The sequence below is a fragment of the Eptatretus burgeri genome, chromosome 3 (assembly GCF_056783735.1).
Source record: "Eptatretus burgeri isolate ZD-2024b chromosome 3, Ebu_testis_v1, whole genome shotgun sequence".
Taxonomy (NCBI): domain Eukaryota; kingdom Metazoa; phylum Chordata; class Myxini; order Myxiniformes; family Myxinidae; genus Eptatretus; species Eptatretus burgeri.
The window spans coordinates 41721789-41746651 of record NC_140963.1 but is presented as its reverse complement, the minus strand read 5'-3'; the positions used below and the strand labels follow the sequence as shown (position 1 = coordinate 41746651).

At 42.9% G+C, this 24863-nt stretch overlaps 1 protein-coding gene across 5 annotated transcripts in view; it reads left to right on the top strand.

The window, feature by feature from the left end:
• The window catches only part of LOC147029767 (uncharacterized), a 158319-nt gene that overhangs the window by 123853 nt on the left and 9603 nt on the right, over positions 1-24863 (top strand). For 4 of the 5 annotated variants that reach the window (XM_085873095.1, XM_085873097.1, XM_085873096.1 and 1 more), the window contains 8 exons: positions 370-460; positions 1485-1605; positions 3233-3315; positions 14867-15003; positions 17357-17387; positions 19053-19146; positions 19404-19526; positions 21017-21156. In XM_085873095.1, coding sequence (XP_085729221.1) covers positions 370-460; positions 1485-1605; positions 3233-3315; positions 14867-15003; positions 17357-17387; positions 19053-19146; positions 19404-19526; positions 21017-21156 — 820 coding nt within the window. The remainder of the gene's footprint in view (positions 1-369; positions 461-1484; positions 1606-3232; positions 3316-14866; positions 15004-17356; positions 17388-19052; positions 19147-19403; positions 19527-21016; positions 21157-24863) is intronic. The other variant, XM_085873094.1, reaches the window with a different exon arrangement.

Below are 24863 nucleotides of genomic sequence, written 5' to 3'. Positions count from 1 at the left end.
AGTGCAAGGGTGCCAATACCTTTGGCCACGACTGTAGGTGGTGGTCGTATGGCAGCTTCGATGCCGGGGTGGCTATCATTTATTGAAGTGCGACTGTGTCGCTGATGCAGTGCTCCTCTACCAGTACTCACACTGGAACTGGTACTCATTTCGCCGACCTCGGAAGAATGACAGGCTGAGTCAACCCCACCTGGTATTAATTCAGCGGGAGCAGGGCTTGAACTCAGTACCCTAAGATCCCAAGCCGCCACCCTAACCACTGAGCCAACACCAGGCTACGACTGTAGGTGATCAGACTAGATCAGTGACGTTTGAAAACGCTTCTCATTGGTGTGCATCTTACTTGTCTTGTTTTTATTGCAAACACAGGTGTCCAAACTGTGAACTACATCTGATGTCCCTACCTGATGGTTGGGAAGCTCTGGCTGCAGACAGTCCTTGTTTGCACTGTGCTTGTCTGGTGAGTTCCATTCACTTCATGTCGAGGCCAAATTACAGAGTCCAGTCTTAAATTGATCACATTTATTCTGAGCTCGTCAATTAGTAGTCCTTCCCTCCTTTCCCTTTTTTTCAATATCTTTTCAACTTCTCTCCCATTTTTCCTCAACTCCCACCTCCAACCCCCTCTCCCAACCTTGCTGTAGCTAACATGTATATATCCCCAACCGGGATGTAAAACTCACAGTCCAACAAGATGGTTGGTTTTGAAAGGTTTGCACAGTTAGTTGTCGATACAATGTGGTCTTTGAAACATTCACGTAACATTCAGAGGCAGCTCCCTTTTAAAGTTGGAAAGCACTGAAAACCCCTTTCACATGAAAATTCATTTCACGCTGGTGATCATGTTGAGACTTTGTATTAACTTAAAGGAACTATCATCACTCGGGAGTGCGGTGATGAACCCTCAACAACACATTTTCATTCTCCATCGTTCATTGTGCAATGATGAGTTATATCCTCAATAACCAATCTTGCTTTGCACACACGCGCTTGCAAGCACGCCGATTATTTCTCACCTTTTGGACAAACCTGGTTAACTGGGTATTCAGTTAACTGGCAAATAAAATTTACTCCGCCATTTACTACATCAAATGTGGATCCGATGCCCCAAATATATAGTTTGCCCGGCGTTATTGTACCTCTTTGGTGATGCTTGATGACGGCTCTGTTCAAGACCCGATGAGGACGACATCGCAGGGACTCCGTTCATTTCGATACTCATGGGACCATTTTGCATTCGTTGAGACCCTCTTTGCTCTTTCGGGTCATTTCGGCCATCTCCGATGGAATGTCCTCGAGGCTCCATGTTCATTCATACTTTTTGTCCCGCTATGTAAATAGCGATGTCAATTTTATTCTGAAGTTGTAATGTATAAATGTTTGCATGAAGTGACCTGTGAAAATGGGAAGGTAAAATGAGGGGGGTGGAGAACATGCACAGACATTAATTATTTACAAACATATTTTATAACACTCCTCTGTAGGACGGAATACTGCGATGCGAAATTGAAAGGTGTGAAGAGCCACCTTGTGCAACACCGCACACCCTTCCTGGAACTTGCTGCCCGATATGCAATGGGTACACACAGGATGAAGGGACTGCAGGTAACGCTGGGTTTGGACCTGCCGTTTAACTCTCTTGGACTCTTAGTGAGTTTTAAAAATCGAAGATTTGCTTCCATTTGATTATTAACGTTCGCAACATATTTCTTTGATGTGCGCATCCCGTTTCACATTCAGCATTTTCTTCTGATCCTAATTACTTCCACCACCAAAGGTGGACGAAGGATATGTTTTCAACACTGTCTGTCTGTCTGTTTGTTTGTTTGTGTACAGGATATCTCGAAAAGTTGAAGACTGATCTGGATGAAATTTTGTGGACAGGCTGGTTGTGTGACATGGACGAGCTGATTAGATTTTGGTGAAGATCCGGATCCGGATGCGATTACTAATTTTTTAAGTGATTCTTCACCATTGAGAGATCGGGCCAAAAACGATATATAGCAGGATTTCTCAAAAAGTTGCGGACGGATTTTGACAAAATCATAGATGGATGAGTGGGTAGGTGACAAGAACAAGCTGATTAGACTTTGGTTGAGGTCCAGATGCAGACCTTTCCCATCAGTGGGATACAAGACCTAAACTGCTCAGCCTGGTGGAGGTATGCTCTACACCGAGTGCCGTTCCAGTTGTCTTTCGTTTGAAAAGACATCAATTTGAAAAATCCACCTCTCAAGGTGGATTCCAACCCCCTCACCTCCCCCAACCCCTTCTTGCGGATTATTCACGTTACGTCGTGTCAGGAATGTGTATTGTAGTTCCCACGAGTGTGAATGGACACAGAGAATCCATCCCCTTTCGAAGGTCAAAAATCAGATTGGAATTGTTGGTGTGAATGCAGTGCAGGCCAACAATGTCATCAGCACTCCATTGTACATATTTAACATTCAATATTTTACAACAGAAGGCCTTTTGGACAGGTATTGGGCCTCAACAAAGGTTGCTTATAAATATGGCAGAAGGAATTCCTTTGGGATTCTTGGCATTGTGAAAAGCGAGGCTTATTTGCTTTTATATTGCCCCGTCTGTCCCGTAGGTAGCGTAGCTCAGTTTGGAATACACTCACACTGATGTCGCATCCCATCACTGACACCACTCTTCAAAGGCCGTCCTCCTGGAGTTCTGCTTCCATGGATATTTTCCCACAGTTACATTTATCGTTATTCCCTGTTACTTTTAAAGGTTTGTTACCCTGCGCTCGCGAAGCGAAAAACCTGGTTAAGCGATCGGTAGCATACGTACGTACGGCGTATGCTGTTAAGCAAATGGGTCGCAAGTTGTTAAAGGGCTGCGATGGAAACCAGATGAGTTGTTGACTTTCACACCCGAAAGGATTTAAATTCAGCTCGTACTCCTGGTATTCCATACGGATGACGGTGTACTTCATGAATTCGGATCCTTTATTGCGAGTTTGAAGGGGATTTCGTTCCCTTCATTAGATGTTGACGTTGTGCTCCACATTGCGGAACCGTCTGGAGACTCCCTCTTAACATGGCAGTCGTATAGTCAGACGCAATTCAACCTGAGATCATATCTAACATTTAAAGGCTCAATGGATGAATGCACCACCCGTGACACATTTGGCTGCGTTGATGCATAAATTTGAATAACAAGGTGAGAAGTTTGTTTGCCGAGCTTGATCATGACTTTTGCTCTGTGTGTGACTATCCAGCCTGTGTCCATCTTGGCAAGGTGTACAAAGATGGTGAGGAATGGGAGGTGACCAACACCCCATGCCTTCTGTGCTCCTGCAGGGTGAGTGAGAAGTGGTTCCACACCATAATGTTCAATCTTTTTAATTATGTTTCTGTATTACCTTTCTTTCTTTTTCTACTTTCTTTTCAAGTAGCGTCTTAAATCCGAAGGTTGCTAATCATGGATCTCCATTCTTCTCTGTCTTCCGCTTCATTTTCAGTTGCCCATATTCATCGATGTCATCCCATTCCTTTATGTCCTCCAACCACGTTCTTTTTTGTCTACCTGGTACTCATTGTCCCTCGGTGTTACCTGCTATGATGCTGCCATATGCAAGAACAGAACAGACCAAGTGTTAGTTTCTCTCCTACCCTTTCTAGTACGTCTTTGTTGCTAAACTCTGCAGCTTATCTTTAATATCCACCTATACTGTACTGTAGCACCACATCTCAAGATTTATTCTTCTCCTCCCTTAATTTCCTATTGTCCTTGCTTCACTGCCATCTGTCACGAGAGACATATTACATCGGTCTTTAAAAATCTCTCCTTTGTTATAATATCCAAATTCCTTCTCGATAATTCTTTCACGTCCCAAAAAGCACTCTTTGCCACTTCGATTCTCTTTTTAATTTCCGGTAGACACGTTCCATACTCTGTTACACCAGTTCCAATTTATGTGTAACTTGAAACTGGTTTCAGAACTTCAGGACCTGATTGTAACTTTCATGCCTGGTGTTTTCTCAAAGATCATAACTTTTATCTTTTCGGCACTTAATTCCATCCCGCACTCTTTGCAAGCCTCGTTTATGTTGTCAGTCATGAGCTGCAACTCCTATTCAATGTTGGCAATCACTGCAGTGTCATCTGCACACCTGATGTTAGTAATACCTTCACCATTTACTGATTTACTTTTATGCCTGGGGTATTTTGCATTGTGTCTTTCATTAATTATTCTCCATATGTATTAAATAAGACAGGTGATGGAATACAGCCCTCTCACACTCTTTCTTCTTTTCAAAACTTCTAGTCTCACCAACATTGGTTCTCATTTTCACTCTTTGATTCCCATAGAGATTTGAGATCAACCTTATTTCCTCGACTGATATCTCATATTTTTTTTTCATTATTTATATTAGTTTATGTTTAACTCCTTCGAATGTCTTTGCGTAGTCTCTCAAATACACAAATATCACTCTTTCTGTTAACATGCGAGTTTGCATATCCCATCCCATGTTCCCTTCCCCTCTCTGAACTCCGCTTGGTTGTTGTTCAGACACTTTTATATTTCTGGTGTTCTCCTTTTTATCGGGTGTAGTAATACCTTCGATACATGTGAGATTAAGTTAAATGATCATTGTTCACTACATTCGGCAGTGTTCCTAAATGTGGGGATTTCACAAAAGATAGACATTGGAAAATCCTCTGACATCTCACCTGTGTTGTTGCATGTATTAATTACTAGCAAATACTACACGTCGCTTCGCTGACAGTAATGCTAAAGGGAGAGAGAGAGAGAGAGAGAGAGAGAGAGAGAGAGAGAGAGAGAGAGAGACAGAGAGAGAGAGAGAGAGAGAGAGAGAGAGAGAGAGAGAGAGAGACAGAGAGAGAGAGAGAGAGACACAGACAGAGAGAGAGAGAGAGAGAGACACAGACAGAGAGAGAGAGTGGGAGAGAGAGAGAGAGTGGGAGAGAGAGAGGGGGAGAGAGAGAGAGAGAGGGAGAGAGAGAGAGAGTGGGAGAGAGAGAGAGAGTGGGAGAGAGAGAGAGAGTGGGAGAGAGAGAGTGGGAGAGAGAGAGAGAGTGGGAGAGAGAGAGAGAGAGTGGGAGAGAGAGAGAGAGTGGGAGAGAGAGAGAGTGGGAGAGAGAGAGAGTGGGAGAGAGAGAGAGTGGGAGAGAGAGAGAGTGGGAGAGAGAGAGAGTGGGGGAGAGAGAGAGAGAGGGAGAGAGAGAGAGTGGGAGAGAGAGAGAGAGTGGGAGAGAGAGAGTGGGAGAGAGAGAGAGTGGGAGAGAGAGAGAGTGGGAGAGAGAGAGAGTGGGAGAGAGAGAGAGTGGGAGAGAGAGAGAGTGGGAGAGAGAGAGAGAGAGGGAGAGAGAGAGAGTGGGAGAGAGAGAGAGTGGGAGAGAGAGAGAGTGGGAGTGAGAGTGAGAGTGAGAGTGAGAGTGAGAGAGAGAGAGAGAGAGAGACAGAGAGACAGAGAGACAGAGAGACAGAGAGACAGAGAGACAGAGAGACAGAGAGACAGAGAGACAGAGAGACAGAGAGACAGAGAGACAGAGACAGGTGAAGAAAGTGTGAGGTGAGTGGAAAGGAAGGTAGACGTGTGGTGGAGCGTTAATTATGATTCATACCGTCTCATCAGAATGATTCTGCATGGAATAACAGTGAAGATGGAAACAAAGTAATGTCTGAAATCCATTTTCTAATGGTCATGCTATAAACACAGCCCAGAGACTAACTCCCATTCAGAGACAAACTACCGTTGAGACACAAACACCACCTGGATGCGTCCAGAGACAACCACCACCTGGACGTGTCCGGAGACAACCACCACCCGGACACGTCCAGAGATAAACACCACCCGGACGCGTCCGGAGACAAACGCCACCCGGACGCGTCCGGAGACAAACACCACCCGGACACATCCAGAGCCAAGCTGGCCAGATACAAACACCACTCAGACAGGTCCGGAGAAAATCTTCTGTCCAGACGTTAACATTTCCAGGACACGTCCAGAGACAAACACCATCCAGACATAACCACCATCCCAATATGTCCAGAGACAGAGAGAGGGGAGGGGGAGGGAGAGAGGAGATGTGGGAGGAGAGTACTGCACTGTATTGGGAGGGGGCGGAGCAAGGCTTGGACAAAGAGATATATATATATATATATATATATATATATATATATATATATATATATATATATATATATATATATATATATATACATATATATATATACATATATATATATACATATATATATATACATATATATATACATATATATATATATATATATATATATATATATATATATATATATATACATATATATATATATATATATATATATATATATATATATATATATATATATATATATATATATATATATGTATACATGCATATATATATGGAGGTAGGGGAATTAGCAGAAAGAATATGTTAATCTTTATGAACATCACATCTCACTCACACACACAAACACACACACAAACACCAACACATATACACACACACACACACACACACACACACACACACACACACACACACACACACACACACACGCTTGGCCGATATCGACAATTTTTCGGGAATCAGCAGGTTGGAGTCAGTGTGATTACCAACTACAGGACTTACAGAGACATAACAGAAGTAAATAGATTCCTTAAATTTCTTAATTGCATCTGTATAACGCAGTTTTACTCAGTGATTTGCACGAATATTCGACTATTTCTTTGCAGAAACAAGTTATTGGGTCTTGACTGACAATTAACTATGCCTTGAACCCAGGGAGCACACAAACTTTCCGATTTTCAAAGAGGACGAATTGTTTGCCATTTGGAAGGTGGAGTCAGCCAGCATCAGATAGCTCAGAAAATTGGGATTCCGCTTTCTACGGTCAATCAGGTAATTGTGCAATTCAGCAGCAAAGGCAAGGAATCCACAGCTTCCCGTTCAGGTCGATCTTGGCCCTCAGAAAGGTGTCTTCGAGCTATCAAGTGGTCCATTGAGAAAACTCCCCCGTTGCTAAAGGCCCAGTCACACCTTGACGTTTTAGCCAGCAATGGCAACGTATCAAAATGTATGTAAAACACTGGCTTACGCTGAACTTTTGATGTTTTTTTTAAAGATTCGGACGTATTCATAATGAGTTGGTCGTATGCATAACATATTAGTAATGGACACAGAACGTTTCGTTGTCTTACAGCTAACTTATACCAACAAATACTTAGCCTGTTGTCGGCGTTCACAACCTATGCCCAATGATAGTCTAACTTATGCATAGCACGCTGCACGTATCACCGACGATCACGTGGCGTAGCCTATTAAAAGGCTGCCGCACAACGATTCAAATCATAACCGCCGGAGAAATGGAAGTGTCAACATCGCAGTCACACCTTGGCGATCTTGCCAGCGTATGCCGACCTCTGAAAAATGCATCTAAAATGCTGGCACACGTCGAATATGGTATGGGTAAGTTTGGTGTGTGTGAATAGAATGCTAAAGTACGCTATCATACGTCATAGTAAGTGGAGTACAACGTTCTTGCCATATGCCTCACATGTTCTGCATGCGATGGGAATAAGTTGTACGCACGTTATGCGATCGTTGACACACGTCGACAAAAGTTAGTTGTAAGTTACTCATAAGTCGAAACACATCGAGATAATGGTTAGCGTCGGTGTTCCAGACTCCCTGGTTTGTTTGTTTTTCTTCGGTATGACGGTGATGTTGACACTTCGATTTCTCGTGCGGTTATAATATAATATAATTAATAGGCTGCCGCTCAATGATTTAAATCATAACCGCACTAGAAATCGAAGTATCAACATCACCGTCATACTGAACAAGAAGAAAAAAAAAAAAACATGGAGTCTGGAACACTGATGCCAAACATTACCTCGACGTGTTTCGACTTATGAGTAACTTACAAGTAACGTGTGTAGACGTGCGTCAACGATCGCGTAACATGCCTACAACACGTTACCCATAGGTTAGAAATAAGTTTCGGGTACACGAAACATTACCTTGACGTGTTTCGACTTATGATTAACTTACAAGTAATGTGTGTCGACGTGTGTCAACGATCGCGTAATGTGCCTACAACTTATGGCCAGCGTAGCGGAACATGTGAGTCATACGCTGGCATAAGTCGTAAAATTTCAAGCATGCTAAAATTTGAGGACAACCGCAAAGTACAACAATGAAAGCCAGCGTACCACGACATATGGCAGTGTTTTTCAGCGTGCTCTCAATGTTTCCAAAACTTACCCATAACGTAGTCGACGTGTGCCAGCGTTTAAGACAAATTTTTCAAAAATCCGCATAATCTGGCTAAAACGTCAAGGTGTGACTGAGCCTTAAGCAGCAAATGTTGCATAGGAGTTCGAACTTTGCTGAAGAACTGCCGTGCAGTACCTTCATCAACTGGGTTACTATGGGAGAGCAGCTCGGAGAAAACCTCTTCTTAGACCAGCCAACATTCAAAGGAGAAAGAAGTGGGCTGAAGAGATGGCCACCAGACCCTTGGAGTTTTGGCAAACTGTAATTTTTTTCAGATGAGTCCCAATTTGCTCAATTTCCTGACAGTACATGCGTATGGGTCTGAAGACTTCCCAGTCAAGAGTTTTCTTTGAGGTGATTGCAGCCAATTGTCAAACACGGTGGTTTTTCAATGATGGTGTGGGGAGCAATTTGGATCTCTGGTCAGTCAGAGCTTGTGGAGTGCGTTGGCGACATCAACTCTACGATATGCATTTTCATCCTTGAGGATGGACGTCTTCCTGTCTTCTCCACTGGTCAGATGGTCAAAAACAACACTGTCCATGGATGATGGAGCTCCATGCCACACTGCAAAAAAGACCAAAGAATGGCAGGACAGAAATGGGATCAAGCGACTTCCATGGCCAAGTCAGTCTCCGGACATGAATCCCATTGAACACCTCTGGGCCATATTGGATTGAACTGTGCGGAAAACATCCAGGAAACCAACATCATGGGCAGAATTGTTAAACCTTTTGTGGGAAGCCTGGGCAGAAATCCCACAAGAGAAAATTTCGGAACTCGTTAGTTCTATGCCTTAAAGAGTAAAAGCATTAAAATCTGCAAATGGAAAGTCCACAAAATACGAGTGTGTCTATTAAAATGGATCAAATATACTTCAAATGTTCAAGAAAAATAATTATTTTAAAATCATGGTATCTATTTACTTCTGTCATGTCTCTGTACTGTATTACAACCCAGAAACCTTGAGTAGCTTTCACTGAGAAACAATATTGCATTTATCAAGATGTTTCACGGATATGTTCCAAACATTAATCTTTAGAAAACACGTGAATAGAGCAAACGGCTCGGAAATCGGGTGTTACTTCACTACATCTTGCTCAGGGTGATGTAGCACAAACCACTCACTCAGGTTGATGGAGCACGAACCACTCACTCAGGTTAATGGAGCATGAGCCTATCACTCAGGGTGATGGAGCATGAACCACTCGCTGAGGGTGAAGGAGACACACTGACACACTGACACACACACACACACACACACACACACTGACACACACACACAACACTCACACACACACACACAAACACACACTCACACACTCACACACTCACACACACAGACACACACACTTTGCTTTTTTTAGTATAGATACCTGTCAGTATTTCTACACCATCGTTTCTCATGTGTTACAACAGTTCAGTTGGAATTTATTCATCCCCCACGGCCTTACCTGTAAGAAGTTTTTTTGAATGTTTACCTTTTACATGACTAAAACTATAAGGACACTCGGTAGAGCACATACCTTCGCTATGAAATGCTTTATCCACGAGAACATATCGGGCCCAACACATTTTTGAAATATCATGCTACATATTTTAAATTCACTTTTAAAATTAAAAAAAATTCTCGTTTCCGGATCTGGATTTGGATCTTCACCAGAATCGAAACCATTCTTCCTTGTCACACACCCAACGTGTCCACCAAGTTTCATCCGAATCTGTCATCAATTTTTTGAGATATCGTGCTATATATCATTTTTGGCCCTCTCTCAATGGTGAAGAATCGCTTAAAAAAGATTATTGGATCCGGATCCGGATCTTCACTAAAATCTAATCAGTTGTTGTCACACGCCCAACCTGCCCACCAAATTTCATCCGAATCCGTCCACAACTTTTTGAGATACCCTGCACAAAAATATACAAACAGACAGATGGGGTTGAAAACATAACCTCCTTCCACCTTCGGTGGCAGATGTAATGATGAGTAAATGTTAATTATGATACAACATCAGTGTAAATAGTCTCATAACTATTTGTAAGGCCATCTGGTTTGTTAATACTGAATAAAGATCCAAGGACTTTGAGGGTCTGTGCAAACTTTGTATTATTGGCAGAGAATGAATCCTATTTGATTTGTGTCAATGCTTCGTCCTCATAACTGTGAAATGTCGCACACGTGTACACCATAATCTCATGAAATACATGTAAATAGATAGCGATGGTTTTTGAGGAAATCACAAGTCGGGATTTTTTTATTTTTTTTTACACTGTCGAGGCTCGTATGAGAGCTAAAGGGCTGTCACACCTTGACGTTTTAGCCAGCATATGGCAAGGTCTCAAAATGTATGTAAAACGCTGGTGTACGCTGAACTATTGATGTTTTTTTAAATTTTGGGTGTGTAATAACGTGTTGGACGTACGCATAACGTATTAGTAACGTACACAGAACGTTTCAATCACATATAGATAACTTATACCAACGAATGCTGAGCGTGTTGTCGGCGTTCACAACCTATGTCCAACGATAGTCTAACTTATGCATAGCGCACGGCAGCATCGCTGACGATCACGTGGCATAGGCTATTAATAGGCTGCGGCTCGACGATTCAAATCATAACCGCATTAGATATCGAAGTGTGAAGCCGCTGTCACACCGTGACGTTTTAGCCAGCATATGCCGACGTATGAAAAATTTGCCGAACCAAGCTGGCACACGTCGAATACGTTATGGGTAAGTTTTGTATACGTTAAGAGCATGCTGGCATACGTCGTAGTACGCTGGCATACGTCGTCATATGCCGAGTGCGTCGAGAAATTTTCAGCATGTTGAAAATTTCTCGATGTACTCGGTGTATGACACACCTTCCGCATATGCTGGCCATAAGTTGTAGGCACGCTACGCGATCGTTGACACAAGTCAACACACGTTACTTGTACATTACTCATCAGTTGAAACACGTCAAGGTAATGGTTAGCGACAGTGTTCCAGACTCCCTGTTTTTTTTTTCTTCTTCTTTGGCATGACGGTGATGTTGACACTTCGATTTCTTGTGCGGTTATGACTTAAATTGTTGAGCGGCAGCCTATTAATCATATTATATTATAACCGCACTAGAAATCGATGTGTCAACATCACCGTCACACCAAAGAAAAAAAAACAAACAGGGAGTCTGTAACACTGACGCTAAACATTACCTCGACGTGTGTCGACTTATGAGTAACTTACAAGTAACGTGTGTCAACGATCGCGTAACGTGCCTACAACTTATGGCCAGCGTTATGCGGAACGTGTGAGTCATATGGTGGCATACATCAAAACATTTCAAGCATGTAAAATTTGTCTAAAGGCCCAGTCACACCTTGACGTTTTAGCCAGCTTATGCCGATTTTTGGAAAATTTGTGTAAAACGCTGGTACACGTCGAATACGTTATGGGTAAGTTTTGATAACATTGAGAGCACGCTGAAAAACACTGCCATACGTCGTTGTACGCTGGCTTTAAACGTTGTACTTTTCGGTTGTCCTCAAATTTTCCATGCTTGAAATTTTCAGACTTATGCCAGCGTATGACTCACACGTTCCGCATAACGCTGGCCATTAGTTGTAGGCACGTCACGCGATCGTTGACACACGTCGACTCACGTTACTTGTGAGTTACTCATAAGTCGAAACACGTCGAGGTAATGTTTAGCGTACCCGAAACTTATTTCTAACCTATGAGTTACGTGTTGTACTCACGTTACGCGATCGTTGACACACATCGACACATGTTACTTGTACGTTACTCATAAGTCGAAACACATCAAGGTAATGGTTAGCGTCAGTGTTCCAGACTCCCTGGTTTTTTTTTTTTGTTTGTTTGTTTGTTTTCTTCCTTCCTTCGGTATGATGGTGATTTTGACACTTCGATTTCTAGTGCGGTTGTAATATAATATAATTAATAGGCTGCCGCTCAACGATTTAAATCATAACCGCATTGTACACTGAACACCGTCATACCGAGGAAAAAAAAAACTGGGAATCTGGAACACTGACACTAACCATTACCTTGACGTGTTTCGACTTATGAGTAACGTACAAGTAACGTGTGTCTGTGTCTCAACGATCGCAAATCGTGCGCACAACTTATTCCCATCGCATGCGGAGCGTGTGTCATACGGCAAGTACGTCGTAAAATTTTCAACATGTTTAAAATTTCAAAACGTACTCCACTTTCTACGATGTATGATAGCATACTTTAGCGTTCTAATCACGCATACCAAACTTACCCATACCGTATTCGACGTGCGCTAGCGTTTTAGACGCATTTTTCACAGGTCGGCATACGCTGGCAAGATCGCCAAGGTGTGACTGCGATGTTGACACTTCCATTTCTGCGGCGGTTATGATTTGAATCGTTGTGCGGCAGCCTTTTCATAACCTACGCCACGTCATTGTCGGCGATGCGTGCAGCACGCTATGCATAAGTTAGACTATCGTTGGGCATAGGTTGTGAAGGCCGACAACAGGTTCAGCATTCGTTGGTATAAGTTATCGAAACACAACGAAACGTTCTGTGTCCGTTACTAATACGTTATGCATACGACCAACTCGTTATGAAAATGTCCGAATCTTTAAAAAAAAACATCAAAAGTTCAACGTAAGCCAGCGTTTTACATACATTTTAATACGTTGCAATTGCTGGCTAAAACGTCAAGGTGTGACCGGGCCTTAACAGCTCGGCGTACTACGACGAATGCCAGCATACTAGGACGTATGCCAGCATACTACGACGTATGCCAGCGTACTATGACGTATGCCAGCGTGCTCTTAACGTATACAAACTTACCCATAACATATTCGACGTATGCCAGCGTTTTAGAAAAATTTTTCATACGTCGGGCATACGCTGGCTAAATCGTCAAGGTGTGACAGGGCCTTAACACACAGAGAACGTACAACAATGGGAGTAAGAGATGAGAGGGGTGGGAGAGGGAAGGACAAAACAGTGGGGAACAGAGACATTAGGAGATCTGTGGAAGGGAGAGGGATTGGGTGGGGTACACAGGGTAAACAAGATGGACACTCCAGGGACTTTCAGGTCCTTACACGATAGGGACTTTCAGGATGGAAAGCAGGGAATTTGAAGGATGTGGGTTTGGGGTGGATTACTGGGGGTAGAGAAGATCGTGTTTTTGGATGGGAGAAGATAAGAGATGGTGGTGAATAGCTGTTTTGACGACCTGGAGGGAATAGTAGGATTGAAGAGAGTGTGGGAGTTTATTCCAAAGGCAGGAAAAAAGAGGAATGAAGAGTGAAGGTGAGCAGTGATTCTTGATTTTGGTAGTTTTACCAGAAGGGGGTTGCTGGCAGACCTTCAGCACCCTGTGGGAATATGGAAGGGGGTCATATCGCAGACAGAGCAGGGAGGGCGAGGCCAGAGAGGAGAGGGTAAAAGTCAGAAAGACTACCAACCTGCCTGTGGTGAGAGAGTGAGAGACCCAACGACTCGGCCTCATCGCAGGAGATACCAATGATCCTAAATGCCTTGGTTTCCACAACTTGAAGCCGAGAAAGGTGAAAGGCGGGAGCACCAGCCCAGAGGGGAGAGCAGTACTCCAACAGGCAGTGGACGAAAGCTTTGTTGTATGTGGTCAGGAGCTTAGGTGTGCCAATGATGGACTTTGCACAACGGAGGATGCGCAGTCGTCGATTGGCTTTGAAGGCCAGCTTAGAAATGTGGCTTTCCCAGGAAATATCACGGCAGATAGGGAGACCCAAAAGCTTGAATGAAAAGACTTCTTCAAGAGAATTGTTGAGAAAGTAGATGTTGACCTGAGGTCGTGGTATACTGCCAACCTGAAGCCCAGGTGGGAAGAGTGGGATTTATTTGTAAATTGAGGAAGACGTTCCACAAACAAGAGTAGAGAGCAACAAAGGAGTGGAGGTGAGCAAACGTGGATTTTCATATTTCCACAAGGACGGGGTTGCTGGAATAATCCATGTGAGCTGGATGGACTGGGAATGGTTGGAGGGATGAACGAGCAAAGGAACAAAGACACGATGAGAGGTGATGTAAAACAAAATCCACCAACTTGGCTCCACTGAGAGGACAGCAGACTCTGTTCTTCTGCTTCCTTGTGCAAGATGTCAATGATGCTGAGAACTTTGCATTCCACAGCAATCTCCTGCCCCGATCCCACCCCTCCCCCCCTCCTTATAGCTGACCCACTCACTAGTCTACTGCTGATGTGTCTACCTCTCACCTCTCTTGTCATTCAGTTCTTTCATGAGCCTCTCTGGTTTAAATTTATTGAAGATGGCCCCTTTTTATAATCAAGTATCTTTCATCACTATATTAGCAAAGCAGCCGCCTGTAGTTTTCAATATTTTACGGAAACGTGCGTAAGTGTCACAAACCAGACACGTATAAAATTTGCCAAATCTACTTGCAAGGTCCTTGATGACGAAAGTAAAAAATAATTTTGTCATGTTGCCTCACTTCTGTCAGTAACGTTTTGACTTTTTAAAGAAAAGTTCATGTTAGCATCATGCTGGAGGCATCGTAGGTAATGATTTACTGGGATTTGTGCGGTGCTCGTCTGTGGCCAAACAGAAAGGACAAACCACCTGCGTGCGGTTGCAATGTGAGGTGCCTTGCTCCCATCCACTCCCATCTCCTGGGAAGTGCTGTGCCTCCTGCCAACATTGCCTGTTCCTTGGAACCGTGTACAACAATGGCCAGAACTTCAGGTAGGATGACCTCTTGAAAATGATTCAGAAGACAACAAATTACCATTCCATTCCATGTATTATTTTTCTATTCAGCTAATCACACGTGACTATGGGGTTCGTGAAGTGTCTCAATAACCAAAGCTTTTGGAAAGAGTGATTATAATTTGTAACTTCTCATCGTTACCAAGTTATAGCATTTCAGGTTGACGCATTTTTTTTTCTTTCAAATATATATATACATCAGTTCAATATTGACAACGTCATTGTGAGGACCAATATGAAGTCAAAATTAGTCCTGAATCTAGTTGTCATCTTTGTTGTTCTAGCAACAGTCACTGTGACCATCGCTTACTATTCGAGAGCAAACATGGAAGCCTTTTGTTTCATTTGACATTCTAGCGTCAATTCATTCCACGATTTGCAGAATAAAAAAGTGGAAGCAGAAATGTGAATGTGGAATTAAGGAGCTGAACACCAACCAATGTGGAGCAGTGTAGTGTTCAGCATTTCTTCCCTCAAACTCTTCTTCACCACTTCTGCAATTATGAAATGATGAACAAGTGATGAAATGTGTTATCGGCGGATTAACATCATTACAACAAATAAAAAAACCTAGAAAGCATCCCGAAATGTAAAGCCCGTCCACGTCCGTCCGCTTTGTACTCAAAACTAAAGTTGACGGAAAAATTTTTTTTGTAAATTTTATAAATCAGTGTTCTCCATATTCACATAACAAAGCTCAAAAAGTCAAAACAATTATTGCCTGGACTGACACACACACACACACACACACACACACACACACACACACACACACACACACACACACACACACACGCACAAGCGATTACAAAACCCCATCTCTCACTACGCGGTGGAGGTTGCCTAGAAAAGATGGAAAGGCAGTAATTGAGTTGATATGATTTGTAGAATAAACTCAGCTTGTGATTAAATGCGTGAAAAACTGTGAAAAATTCCTGGGTGTTGAAAATTCTAAAATGTCCTCTCCGATTTGAAATGCTGTCGATGTAATTGATCAGCATGGATTTGGGACAGAGGTTGCACCGTTTTAGGCATGAAGATATCATGGCCCTGGAGGAAAGACTTAGCCTCTGACTTATAGTTTAGAACGAGCTGGGGGAATGTAATCGAAAAGCCACTGGTGATGTAACCACCAAATCAATGGACAGTGTTCTCCACCGCTACATCAATCAACGGTCGGTCCTGGTTGCTATCTGTCTGCCTCCTTTGAAAGTTTGACGACCTAATCTTTGCATATGTGTCAGGTGTCCCACAGAGTTGTGTTTGAATGTCCATTCTTATTGGTTATGTTTCAATATCCTGTTTGCCTCTCCATGAAACTACATTCTCCTGGCTCAAAACATTTCCACCCTGCATCAACTGTTGTTAATCCAAGGAGCAGACAGACGTGCGATGGCATAGTCACTGATTGGTCACCTCGATAAGATCAAAGGTTGAGGCAAAACCTGTAACAAGAACTCAACCTTGGTAGATATTGCATCACCTCTTTGGGACTCACAGTAATGTCATAAAGTCTGTCTGTTCAATATGGGCTGGAGCTCTGGCGTCTCATCGGGCAGTTCTTGCAGCTGGACGATCTTATGGGTTTTGGCCATTGCACCATTTTTTTGTGGAAGGTTTGATTCTTATGCATCATTGGATGGAGGGGAAGGTTCTATTCAATGGAGTAACCCGAACAAGGGTTTGTTCATTACATGGTATTAGTCCCTTACGAGTTTCTCCGGAGAGGACTAAAGGTTTGCTTTCCGTCTGTCAGCCTGAAACTTGGTACGTGGCTTTATTATGATAAGTTACAGGAGAAGTTCGACTTTCAGGGCGGTTCGTCAATTTTTCACAGAGTTACGCCATTTTTTGCCTTAGAAAATATCACATCGGTAGGAGACATAGCCTGGTGTTGGCTTCACGGTTAGGGTTGTGGCTTAGGATCCAAGGGTCCTGAGTTTGAGACCTGTTTGCTGCTGAATTAACACCATGGGGTTGACTCAGCCTATCATCCTTCTGAGGTCGGTGAAATGAGCACTAGTGTATTGGTACCAGGGGCACTGCGTCAGTGGCATTGCCGTTCCCCTCCCCAATGATACAACCAGCAGCCAAAAAAACAGGCTGCACATGAAGGGAAGGTAGGAAGACATGTATTGCAAAACAATTCTTTCTCTTGTTGGACATAATATAATTATGTAAATGAGGATGTTTTCAATATAATGACCACATTGTAAGCTTGTCAGTGTGTAAAGAAAAAAAAAAGTGAAAAAGGATGAATTGAAGTTTACTAATATGCATGATGGTTTTATTTATATTGAACCCAAGCTAATTAGGCTTTTGTTTACAGGCCTGAGCCCTGCACGCACTGCTCATGTCAGGTGAGGACTGTAAACCTTGCCTTAACTGTGAACCTTCCAAACTCGGTCCATGGGAAACTGATCTGTGCAGCAAGTGTAAGAATCGGGACGCATGAGTTTAAGGAACTTGACTTATAATTGTGTAGAAGTTCAATGACACTCTGCCAAGGAATGTTTGCTGTCTGAATGATAAACTTATACATCAGGGATTCTCATCATTTCCTTGTGATGTCTTAAGACTTACATTTTGTGCATAGCTACAGGCTATGAAAGGGTTGAGAAGATATCTTTAACCTCTGCCATCGAAGATGGACGGAGGTTACTGTTTTCACACCTGTCTGTTTGTTTGTTTGTTTGTTTGTGAACAGTATTACGGAAAAAACTCCTGGATGGATTTCAACGAAACTTGGTTGGGGGATTAGGTATGGTCCAAGGACCATGCCATTAGATTTTGGACTTGGTCCAAAGTCCAATATGGCCGCTATGGCGGCCATTTTGAAAAAATATTTGAATTTTTTTTTTTTGCATTTCTACATGTTTTAAGTGATTTCCAACCCCCAAAAAAATTGTTAGAGAAAAAAAAAACTTGGAAATTTTGCAACTTTTTTTTCAAAGAAAATTCGATTTTTTGGGGGGGGGCATTTCTACATGCGCGTCGATCGAGTTTAGTTTATTCAATCGTGGTTCAGTAGAGTCTGATCCGTTTTGACCTACAATGAATGGGATATCAGGTTCACTTAAGTGACCCAGCAGTATTGGCGCGGAGGTTTTGCACTCTTCCGAGTGCTCCCCTTCTAGTTAACCTTGTGAAGATGCATACCCAGAGGCCCAGCGAGGCTGTGTACCTGTGCAGGTGGATATGTACCGTATGTGATGCACAAGTGATGGTGGAGCACTATCGGTCATTGGCTACGTGATTGATACACGGTCGTCTAGTCGTAAAATCGAATGGGATTCGATAATAAACGAAGGTGGAAGGAGGTTCTGTTTTCACCCATTTCTGTTTGACTTTGCTTGTCTGTGAGCAGGATATCTCAAAAAAGTTATTGACAGATTCGGACAAAATTTGGTGGATATGTTGGGTGTGTGATGAGGACGAACTGATTCGAATTTGGTGAAGATCCGGATCCGACATTTTATTTTTCAGTGATTCTTCACCATTGAGAGACGGGGCCAAAAACGATTTGTAGAACGGTATCTCAAAACATTGTGGACGGATTCGGCCGAACGTTGTTGAGCAGGTTGGGTGGGTAACAAGGATGAAATGATTAGTTTTTGCTGAAGATCCGAATCCGTATACAATCATTTTTTTAAAAAAAATTGAAGCTGCAGTGAACAAGATGGCTGTGCTTTTGTTAAAAACAAAATCCATTTTGAAATCGTTCAAAAATAGCAATAAAAAGGGCAGTTACACTTACAGTGGCACCAGTATTTCGATTTCCCCAAGAAATTCTTGTCTTTCATGCTTTCCGCATCATTCATAACATACGTTTCTTAAAACCGAATCAGATGGAAAATTTTGCTTCCAAACTTGCTTTTACTTTCCTTGTAACATTATTTGTTGATTTGAATTTTGCTCTTGAATTAAATAATTTGAACATAATGCATTGACAATGAGATGATGCTGCGATGCCCTCCTGTAGAGATCTATCAGTCTCTGTCTCTCTGTCTCTCTGTCTCTGACAGGATGGTAGTGTGCAATGTTCTGCCGTTACTTGTCCTCCACTTAGCTGCTCCTCACCTCTCATCATTCCTGGACAATGCTGCCCATTTTGCCAAGGTAACCTCGACAATCCACTACTCATCTCTTTACTGTGCCAGCCTGCTAGGAACAAGTGCACCATTCTTAAAAGTTTTCCAAGTTCAAAGTTTGTTTTTACTCCTCTGGGCCTGATTAGTTGGGCTTGATAATATCTTTGTCCTGTATGTGATTTATGTGTCAGAGCTATGCTACCAGCCTTTGATCATTGTAAATGATAATTTTAAAAAATGGAGAAATGTTTGATAAGTTTGTTGGTTGTGTTTGTTTCTGTTGAGACCCCAATCAGCCTGAACCACCAGAACCCCAGGCCTTGGTTGCCCCACAAGGCAGTGGGACCAGTGCCTGGCATCTTGCGCGGCCATTCAGCCATCCAGAAATTGCACCATCTTGGATGGCAGGTTAGAGAGTGCTCATAATGATCATATATTAATAATTAATATTCTTTTTTTTACTTTCACAGATGAAAGACGGAGGCATTATGCTTCCGGGTTCTCCATCCGGATGTCATTTTGTCCATGCGTTATCGGTTTTTTATTGCCATGATAACTGGTGAACCACTGGAGAGATTTCAACCAAACATAACAAAAGTATTCAGTGTAATCGAAATATGAACTGATGACATATTGTGCTGAAAAGGTCAAAGGTCATGTGCACTTTTGAAAATCATTTTGCAGACCATAACGAGAGTTAAAACCATTTGATGGCATTTCTCTTTTACCAACAATATATCTCTTGGGTCTCTCTCTCTCTCTCTCTCTCTCTCTCTCTCTCTCTCTCTCTCTCTCTCTCTCTCTCTCTCTCTCTCTCTCTCTCTCTCTCTCTCTCTCTCTCTCTCACTCTCACTCTCACTCTCACTCTCACTCTCACTCTCACTCTCACTCTCACTCTCACTCTCACTCTCACTCTCACTCTCACTCTCACTCTCACTCTCACTCTCACTCTCACTCTCACTGTCTCTCTCTGTCTCTCACTGTCTCTCACTGTCTCTCTCTGTCTCTCTCTGTCTCTCTCTGTCTCTCTCTGTCTCTCTCTGTCTCTCTCTGTCTCTCTCTGTGTCTCTCTCTCTGTGTCTCTCTCAGATGACCTTCAGTTTTTCAAGTGACCTTTAATTGAAATCAAACCTAACAGTGGGTTGACATATAACAGGCAGAGGCATACCTATCTGCACAGAACAAGAACTCATTTTGGTTTATTTGTTGAGCTATGAAATTGAGACTCGTAGAAGAGCGAAGCAACAGAGGGGAAAAGGCAATGTACCGATACTGGGGCAATGGGGCAACAAGCATTGGAAGTAATGAACAGAAAATGAGGAAGGGAATGAAGCACAGCAACGAGCGCAAATGAAGGTGGCTCACAGGAGCATACGGTGCGCAGGAGACACCAAGCCAGTACTAAAACACCTGCAAAGGCACCTGACAAGACGTACAAATACATTGCATCAATGAATTAACACGAACAATCAACAAAAAAACGTTAATAACAAGACATTTCCAGCCCAGGTATCCTCAGCTTTCGAAGACAGCCACTCAGAGCAGAGAAGATCACGTCAGGCCACGTGGGAACCTGGAACTGGAACTTCTCCCTTGTGATTTATTATCAAGTTCAATTACTTCTGTGACATCATTGATACAACCCAGCACTGCTTCAGCAGGAGGAATATCATGGATTCTCCCCTCCATGGTTATATGTTTGGCATTCTATGATTTGCACATTTAAATGTGTTTGTGTCTCCAAATGAGAAATCTGAAATGCAATAAAATTTAAGTACTTGGCTGTCTGTTTTTATGTCTTTTGGTGAGATGCAACCTACATCTATCATACTCTATTGTTATTCATTTCTTTGGCTTCTCTACACTCCCTGCACCACCTTACCCTCCCATCTCTACAGATGAGCAGCCATGTATGTTCCGTGAGCATGAGTATATGCCGGGAGAACATTGGATCGTGGACGAGTGTACGACATGCTCTTGTGAGGGTGGGAGTGTGCGTTGTCGCTCTCAGTCCTGCAATGTCCTTACCTGTGAATCGGTGAGTTTCAACGCCAACCTTGTGTGGAACCACCTATCACACTTGTCTCCTCAATTTCCATTGTACTCGGTGTACTGTGTGCAATCTGTGTACTCTCATATTCTACACACCTCCATTTCTTCAACTTCTACCACTTCTTCATGCTTCTCCAACTCTACACACATATCCAGCTTTCTACAGACCACGAACTATCCCACACCACTGATATCTTTATTAGGGACAGTTGGCTGACTTTGCCACTAGGATTCTGACCTGAAAGTGATAAATGAAATAAGAGTGAGAAATCCTGTACAATACATGTCCCCTACCGGTCCCAATGATTGCTCGTTTGTTTGTGCGGTATATAATGGCGAGTTTGGTGCCGAAAATAATAATAATAAATAACCAGATGTAAATACATGCATATAGTTATGTGTCAGCTATGCTACCTGTATGCATAAGGGGTAATTATGGTGATTACATCATAGAGTACACCTTCATCTAAAAGGGGACACTAATCTTGTCCCTTCTGCATATGGGCATTAGAGATTCAATGGTACCTTTCCCTGGACGAGCACCCTGGCCAAAGGGTGCTCTATATTATTTATAATACATGGTCGTTATATTCCTGGGATCATTTCAATTGCACTGGGCCATGGACTAACACCCAGGCCTGAGGCTTGAGTCCTGTCGATCTGTGCTGTTTCATGCAATGGTGGCACATGATTTTATTGTGGTGGAGTCAGGGCAGCTGTCCAGCCAATGGGTTTACAGCAGTGGAGTGGAGTCAGGACAGAAGAACACTGCCTCATGTATAATATGTGATCTTTTCTAAGTCTAAAAAGGGCATAACTCTGCGAAAACGTCACAAAACGCCCTGAAATTCAAACTTGTTCTGTGAATTATCAACATAAAACCATGTTTCAAGTTTCAGTTGAATATGTTAAAGGGTATGGGAAAAAAAGTCTGAAAAACCACAGGTGGGACAGATGGACAGATGGACGGAGAGGAAACCTATAGTCTCCTCCAGTGAAACCAGTAGGCGACGCATAACCAGAGGCCAATTCCAAAGTAACACTGTTCCAGCTCAAGAACAGTTATGCTGATCAGATCAGATAGTAACCTAGCAGGAAATACCTAGTGTCTGGGATGGACACGGACACACACACACACACACACACACACACACACACACACACACACACACACACACACACACACACACACACACACACACACACACACACACACACACTAAGGGATAGTCATGGAGGATCAAAAGGAAGAGGAAAGTGGAATGGGAGAAGCAGATGAAGCCAAAGTGATTGTACAGTAGCTGCTCACAGTGGTTGATTGCTTTGTTTTGTACCTGTTGCTGCGTTTGGGCCGAGGGAGTAACTGATGAAATCTATCTGTCCAGGTTCTTTCCGACATCTTTGATTTCTTTGTTCCTTTCACATTTCTTTTGAATTGTGTTTTTTTTCACAATTCTCTTTATTCATCGTAATTCTTGCTTTTTCTTCTCTTTTAGTCTCTATTCCTCTCTTAGTACAGTCAAAATGTCGGATGACCTCCCACAAATTGCAACTAAAGCAAACTCAACAGATTTTGATTCCTGGATATGTCCTCAGTGACAGAAAAAAGTCCTAAGGGATCCTCTGGGGGGAAAGTCCTGAAATCATGGAAATCCAATATGGCCACCACCCGGCTTCGGGGAAAATGAGAAAATTGTAAAGATTGATATTTGAATATGTAAATATATGTTTTTCTGCATTCTAATTGTTTCTAGTTATGGTCAGTATATTGATATACAAGAATAATTATTTTAAAAAGTGAAATGTATTGAGGGTAAAATAAAAAAAATTATTGCTTTTTTGTCCAAAAATGTCAATTTTTTGTCCAGAAAAAAAAATATATTTACCTGATACTGATTTTGGCTCCTGGACCAAAAAAAATAAGAAACGTTGAAGACACAAAATGAAATCCAGTCTACGGCAATACAATATAATAATGTAAATCATTGAAACATGACAAAATTCACAATTCCACTCGGGGCAATCACATCTGCCTGACGAAGGTTTCGAAATAAAAATGAAAATTCGCATTAAACTCAGAAACTACATCCATTATAAACTTACCATACATGTTGAGAAAAATCAAGCGTATTAAAGTTAGAACTCGACAATGTCGTCATCATCCTCATTATTGTCACATGGAGTGTTTGTGCAGCCAGAGCCCCTGCAGTTTCCACAAGCTGGAGTGCACTCAATGTTGTGCTTCTTGCATATGCATCTCATGGTGCTACACTCAGCCTGGCAGTTGCACCTCATGACACGTAACATCTTTTCAGGAGCTGGAGCTATTGATGTCTGAAGTGGCACAAAACCCTCGTCACACTTCTGACAACCCCAGTCTATGGAAGAAGTATGCAAGTCTGACGTCATGAAACGAATCAAAGACCACCTTCAGAAGCATGCCGAGTCTGAAAAGATATCTTCTAGAACCTCAGCGCTCTGGGTTCAGTATATGGACATGCTCGACATTCCACGCAAATACATCCGGGCAGAGCGCACTGGGAACTGGGCACTACATCTACAGGCCATCCAGGAAATGCTGGCCTACCTGGCAGCCTCAGGCCACAACCTGAATGACAAATCTGCGAGGGTGTATCTGCAGCAGATGTCCAACCTCAAAACTCAACATCCCAATGTCCAACAACGTTTTGATGAGGGGTTCCATGTGGTTCGACCAAGTGATCGCCTGTGGGCAGGTCTTTCATCTGACCTGATCATCGAACAAGTTCTGATGAGAAGTTTGAAGACCAGCGGGGGACTCACACGAGGGTGAGGAATGACGGAGCAACAACGGCTGGTATGGCTACTATCAATGCCTGCCTGTGCAGAAATAAACCAGGCAATGCAGGAGCTCACAGGTGTGAACTACAACACTGGAGAGCAGAAGAAGAACTTGACCAAGGCAAGACAATCTCGTGACTGGGAGGACACACTATCAGCTCTTCGGTATTTACAGGAACAGACTCCGTTCAGTAGTGATCCACGTCTGAGGAACATTGCCACTGGAGTTCATGCACACCCCACCGTCAACGTCGATACAGCACATGCTGTAGGAGCCAAAATATTGAAATCTATGGATGGGAAAACACCTGCTGAGTAAACATTTAAGAGGAAAGACCAAGTTGTCACCTCGGCATGAAGTCATCTGTCAAGATTGATGGAGAGCAAGTCCAGGTTGACCCACAACTCCTCTTCCAGAGACTGATCACTGTTGCACAGACAGCAGAAGAACTGGAGTCGGCCTTCAAATATGAACTGTGCAGCTATCCACCAGCCCTCTTTGATTCCTCTCTTCAGCTACGAGAAGCACACAAGCCAGTCTTTGCTGATGCCATCTGGGGTCTTCTTGGATCCGATGTCCTAGCCGATATCCCCAATGATGGGCAACAGTATGTTTTGGATGGCGGGGCACTTGTTCGACGCATTCCATGGTCTCGTGGATCTACAGACAGAAACATATGCCACCAGTACACTGATAATTATGTAACGAAGAAGTACGGAGATGCCATAGTCATGTTTGATGGTTATGAGAGTACCAACACGAAGGACATGACACACCAGAGACGGTCTAAAGGGAATGCTAGCACTACTGTGACATTTACAGCTGACATGCGTCTCACAATGAAGAAGGAACAGTTTCGTGCCAATAGGCAG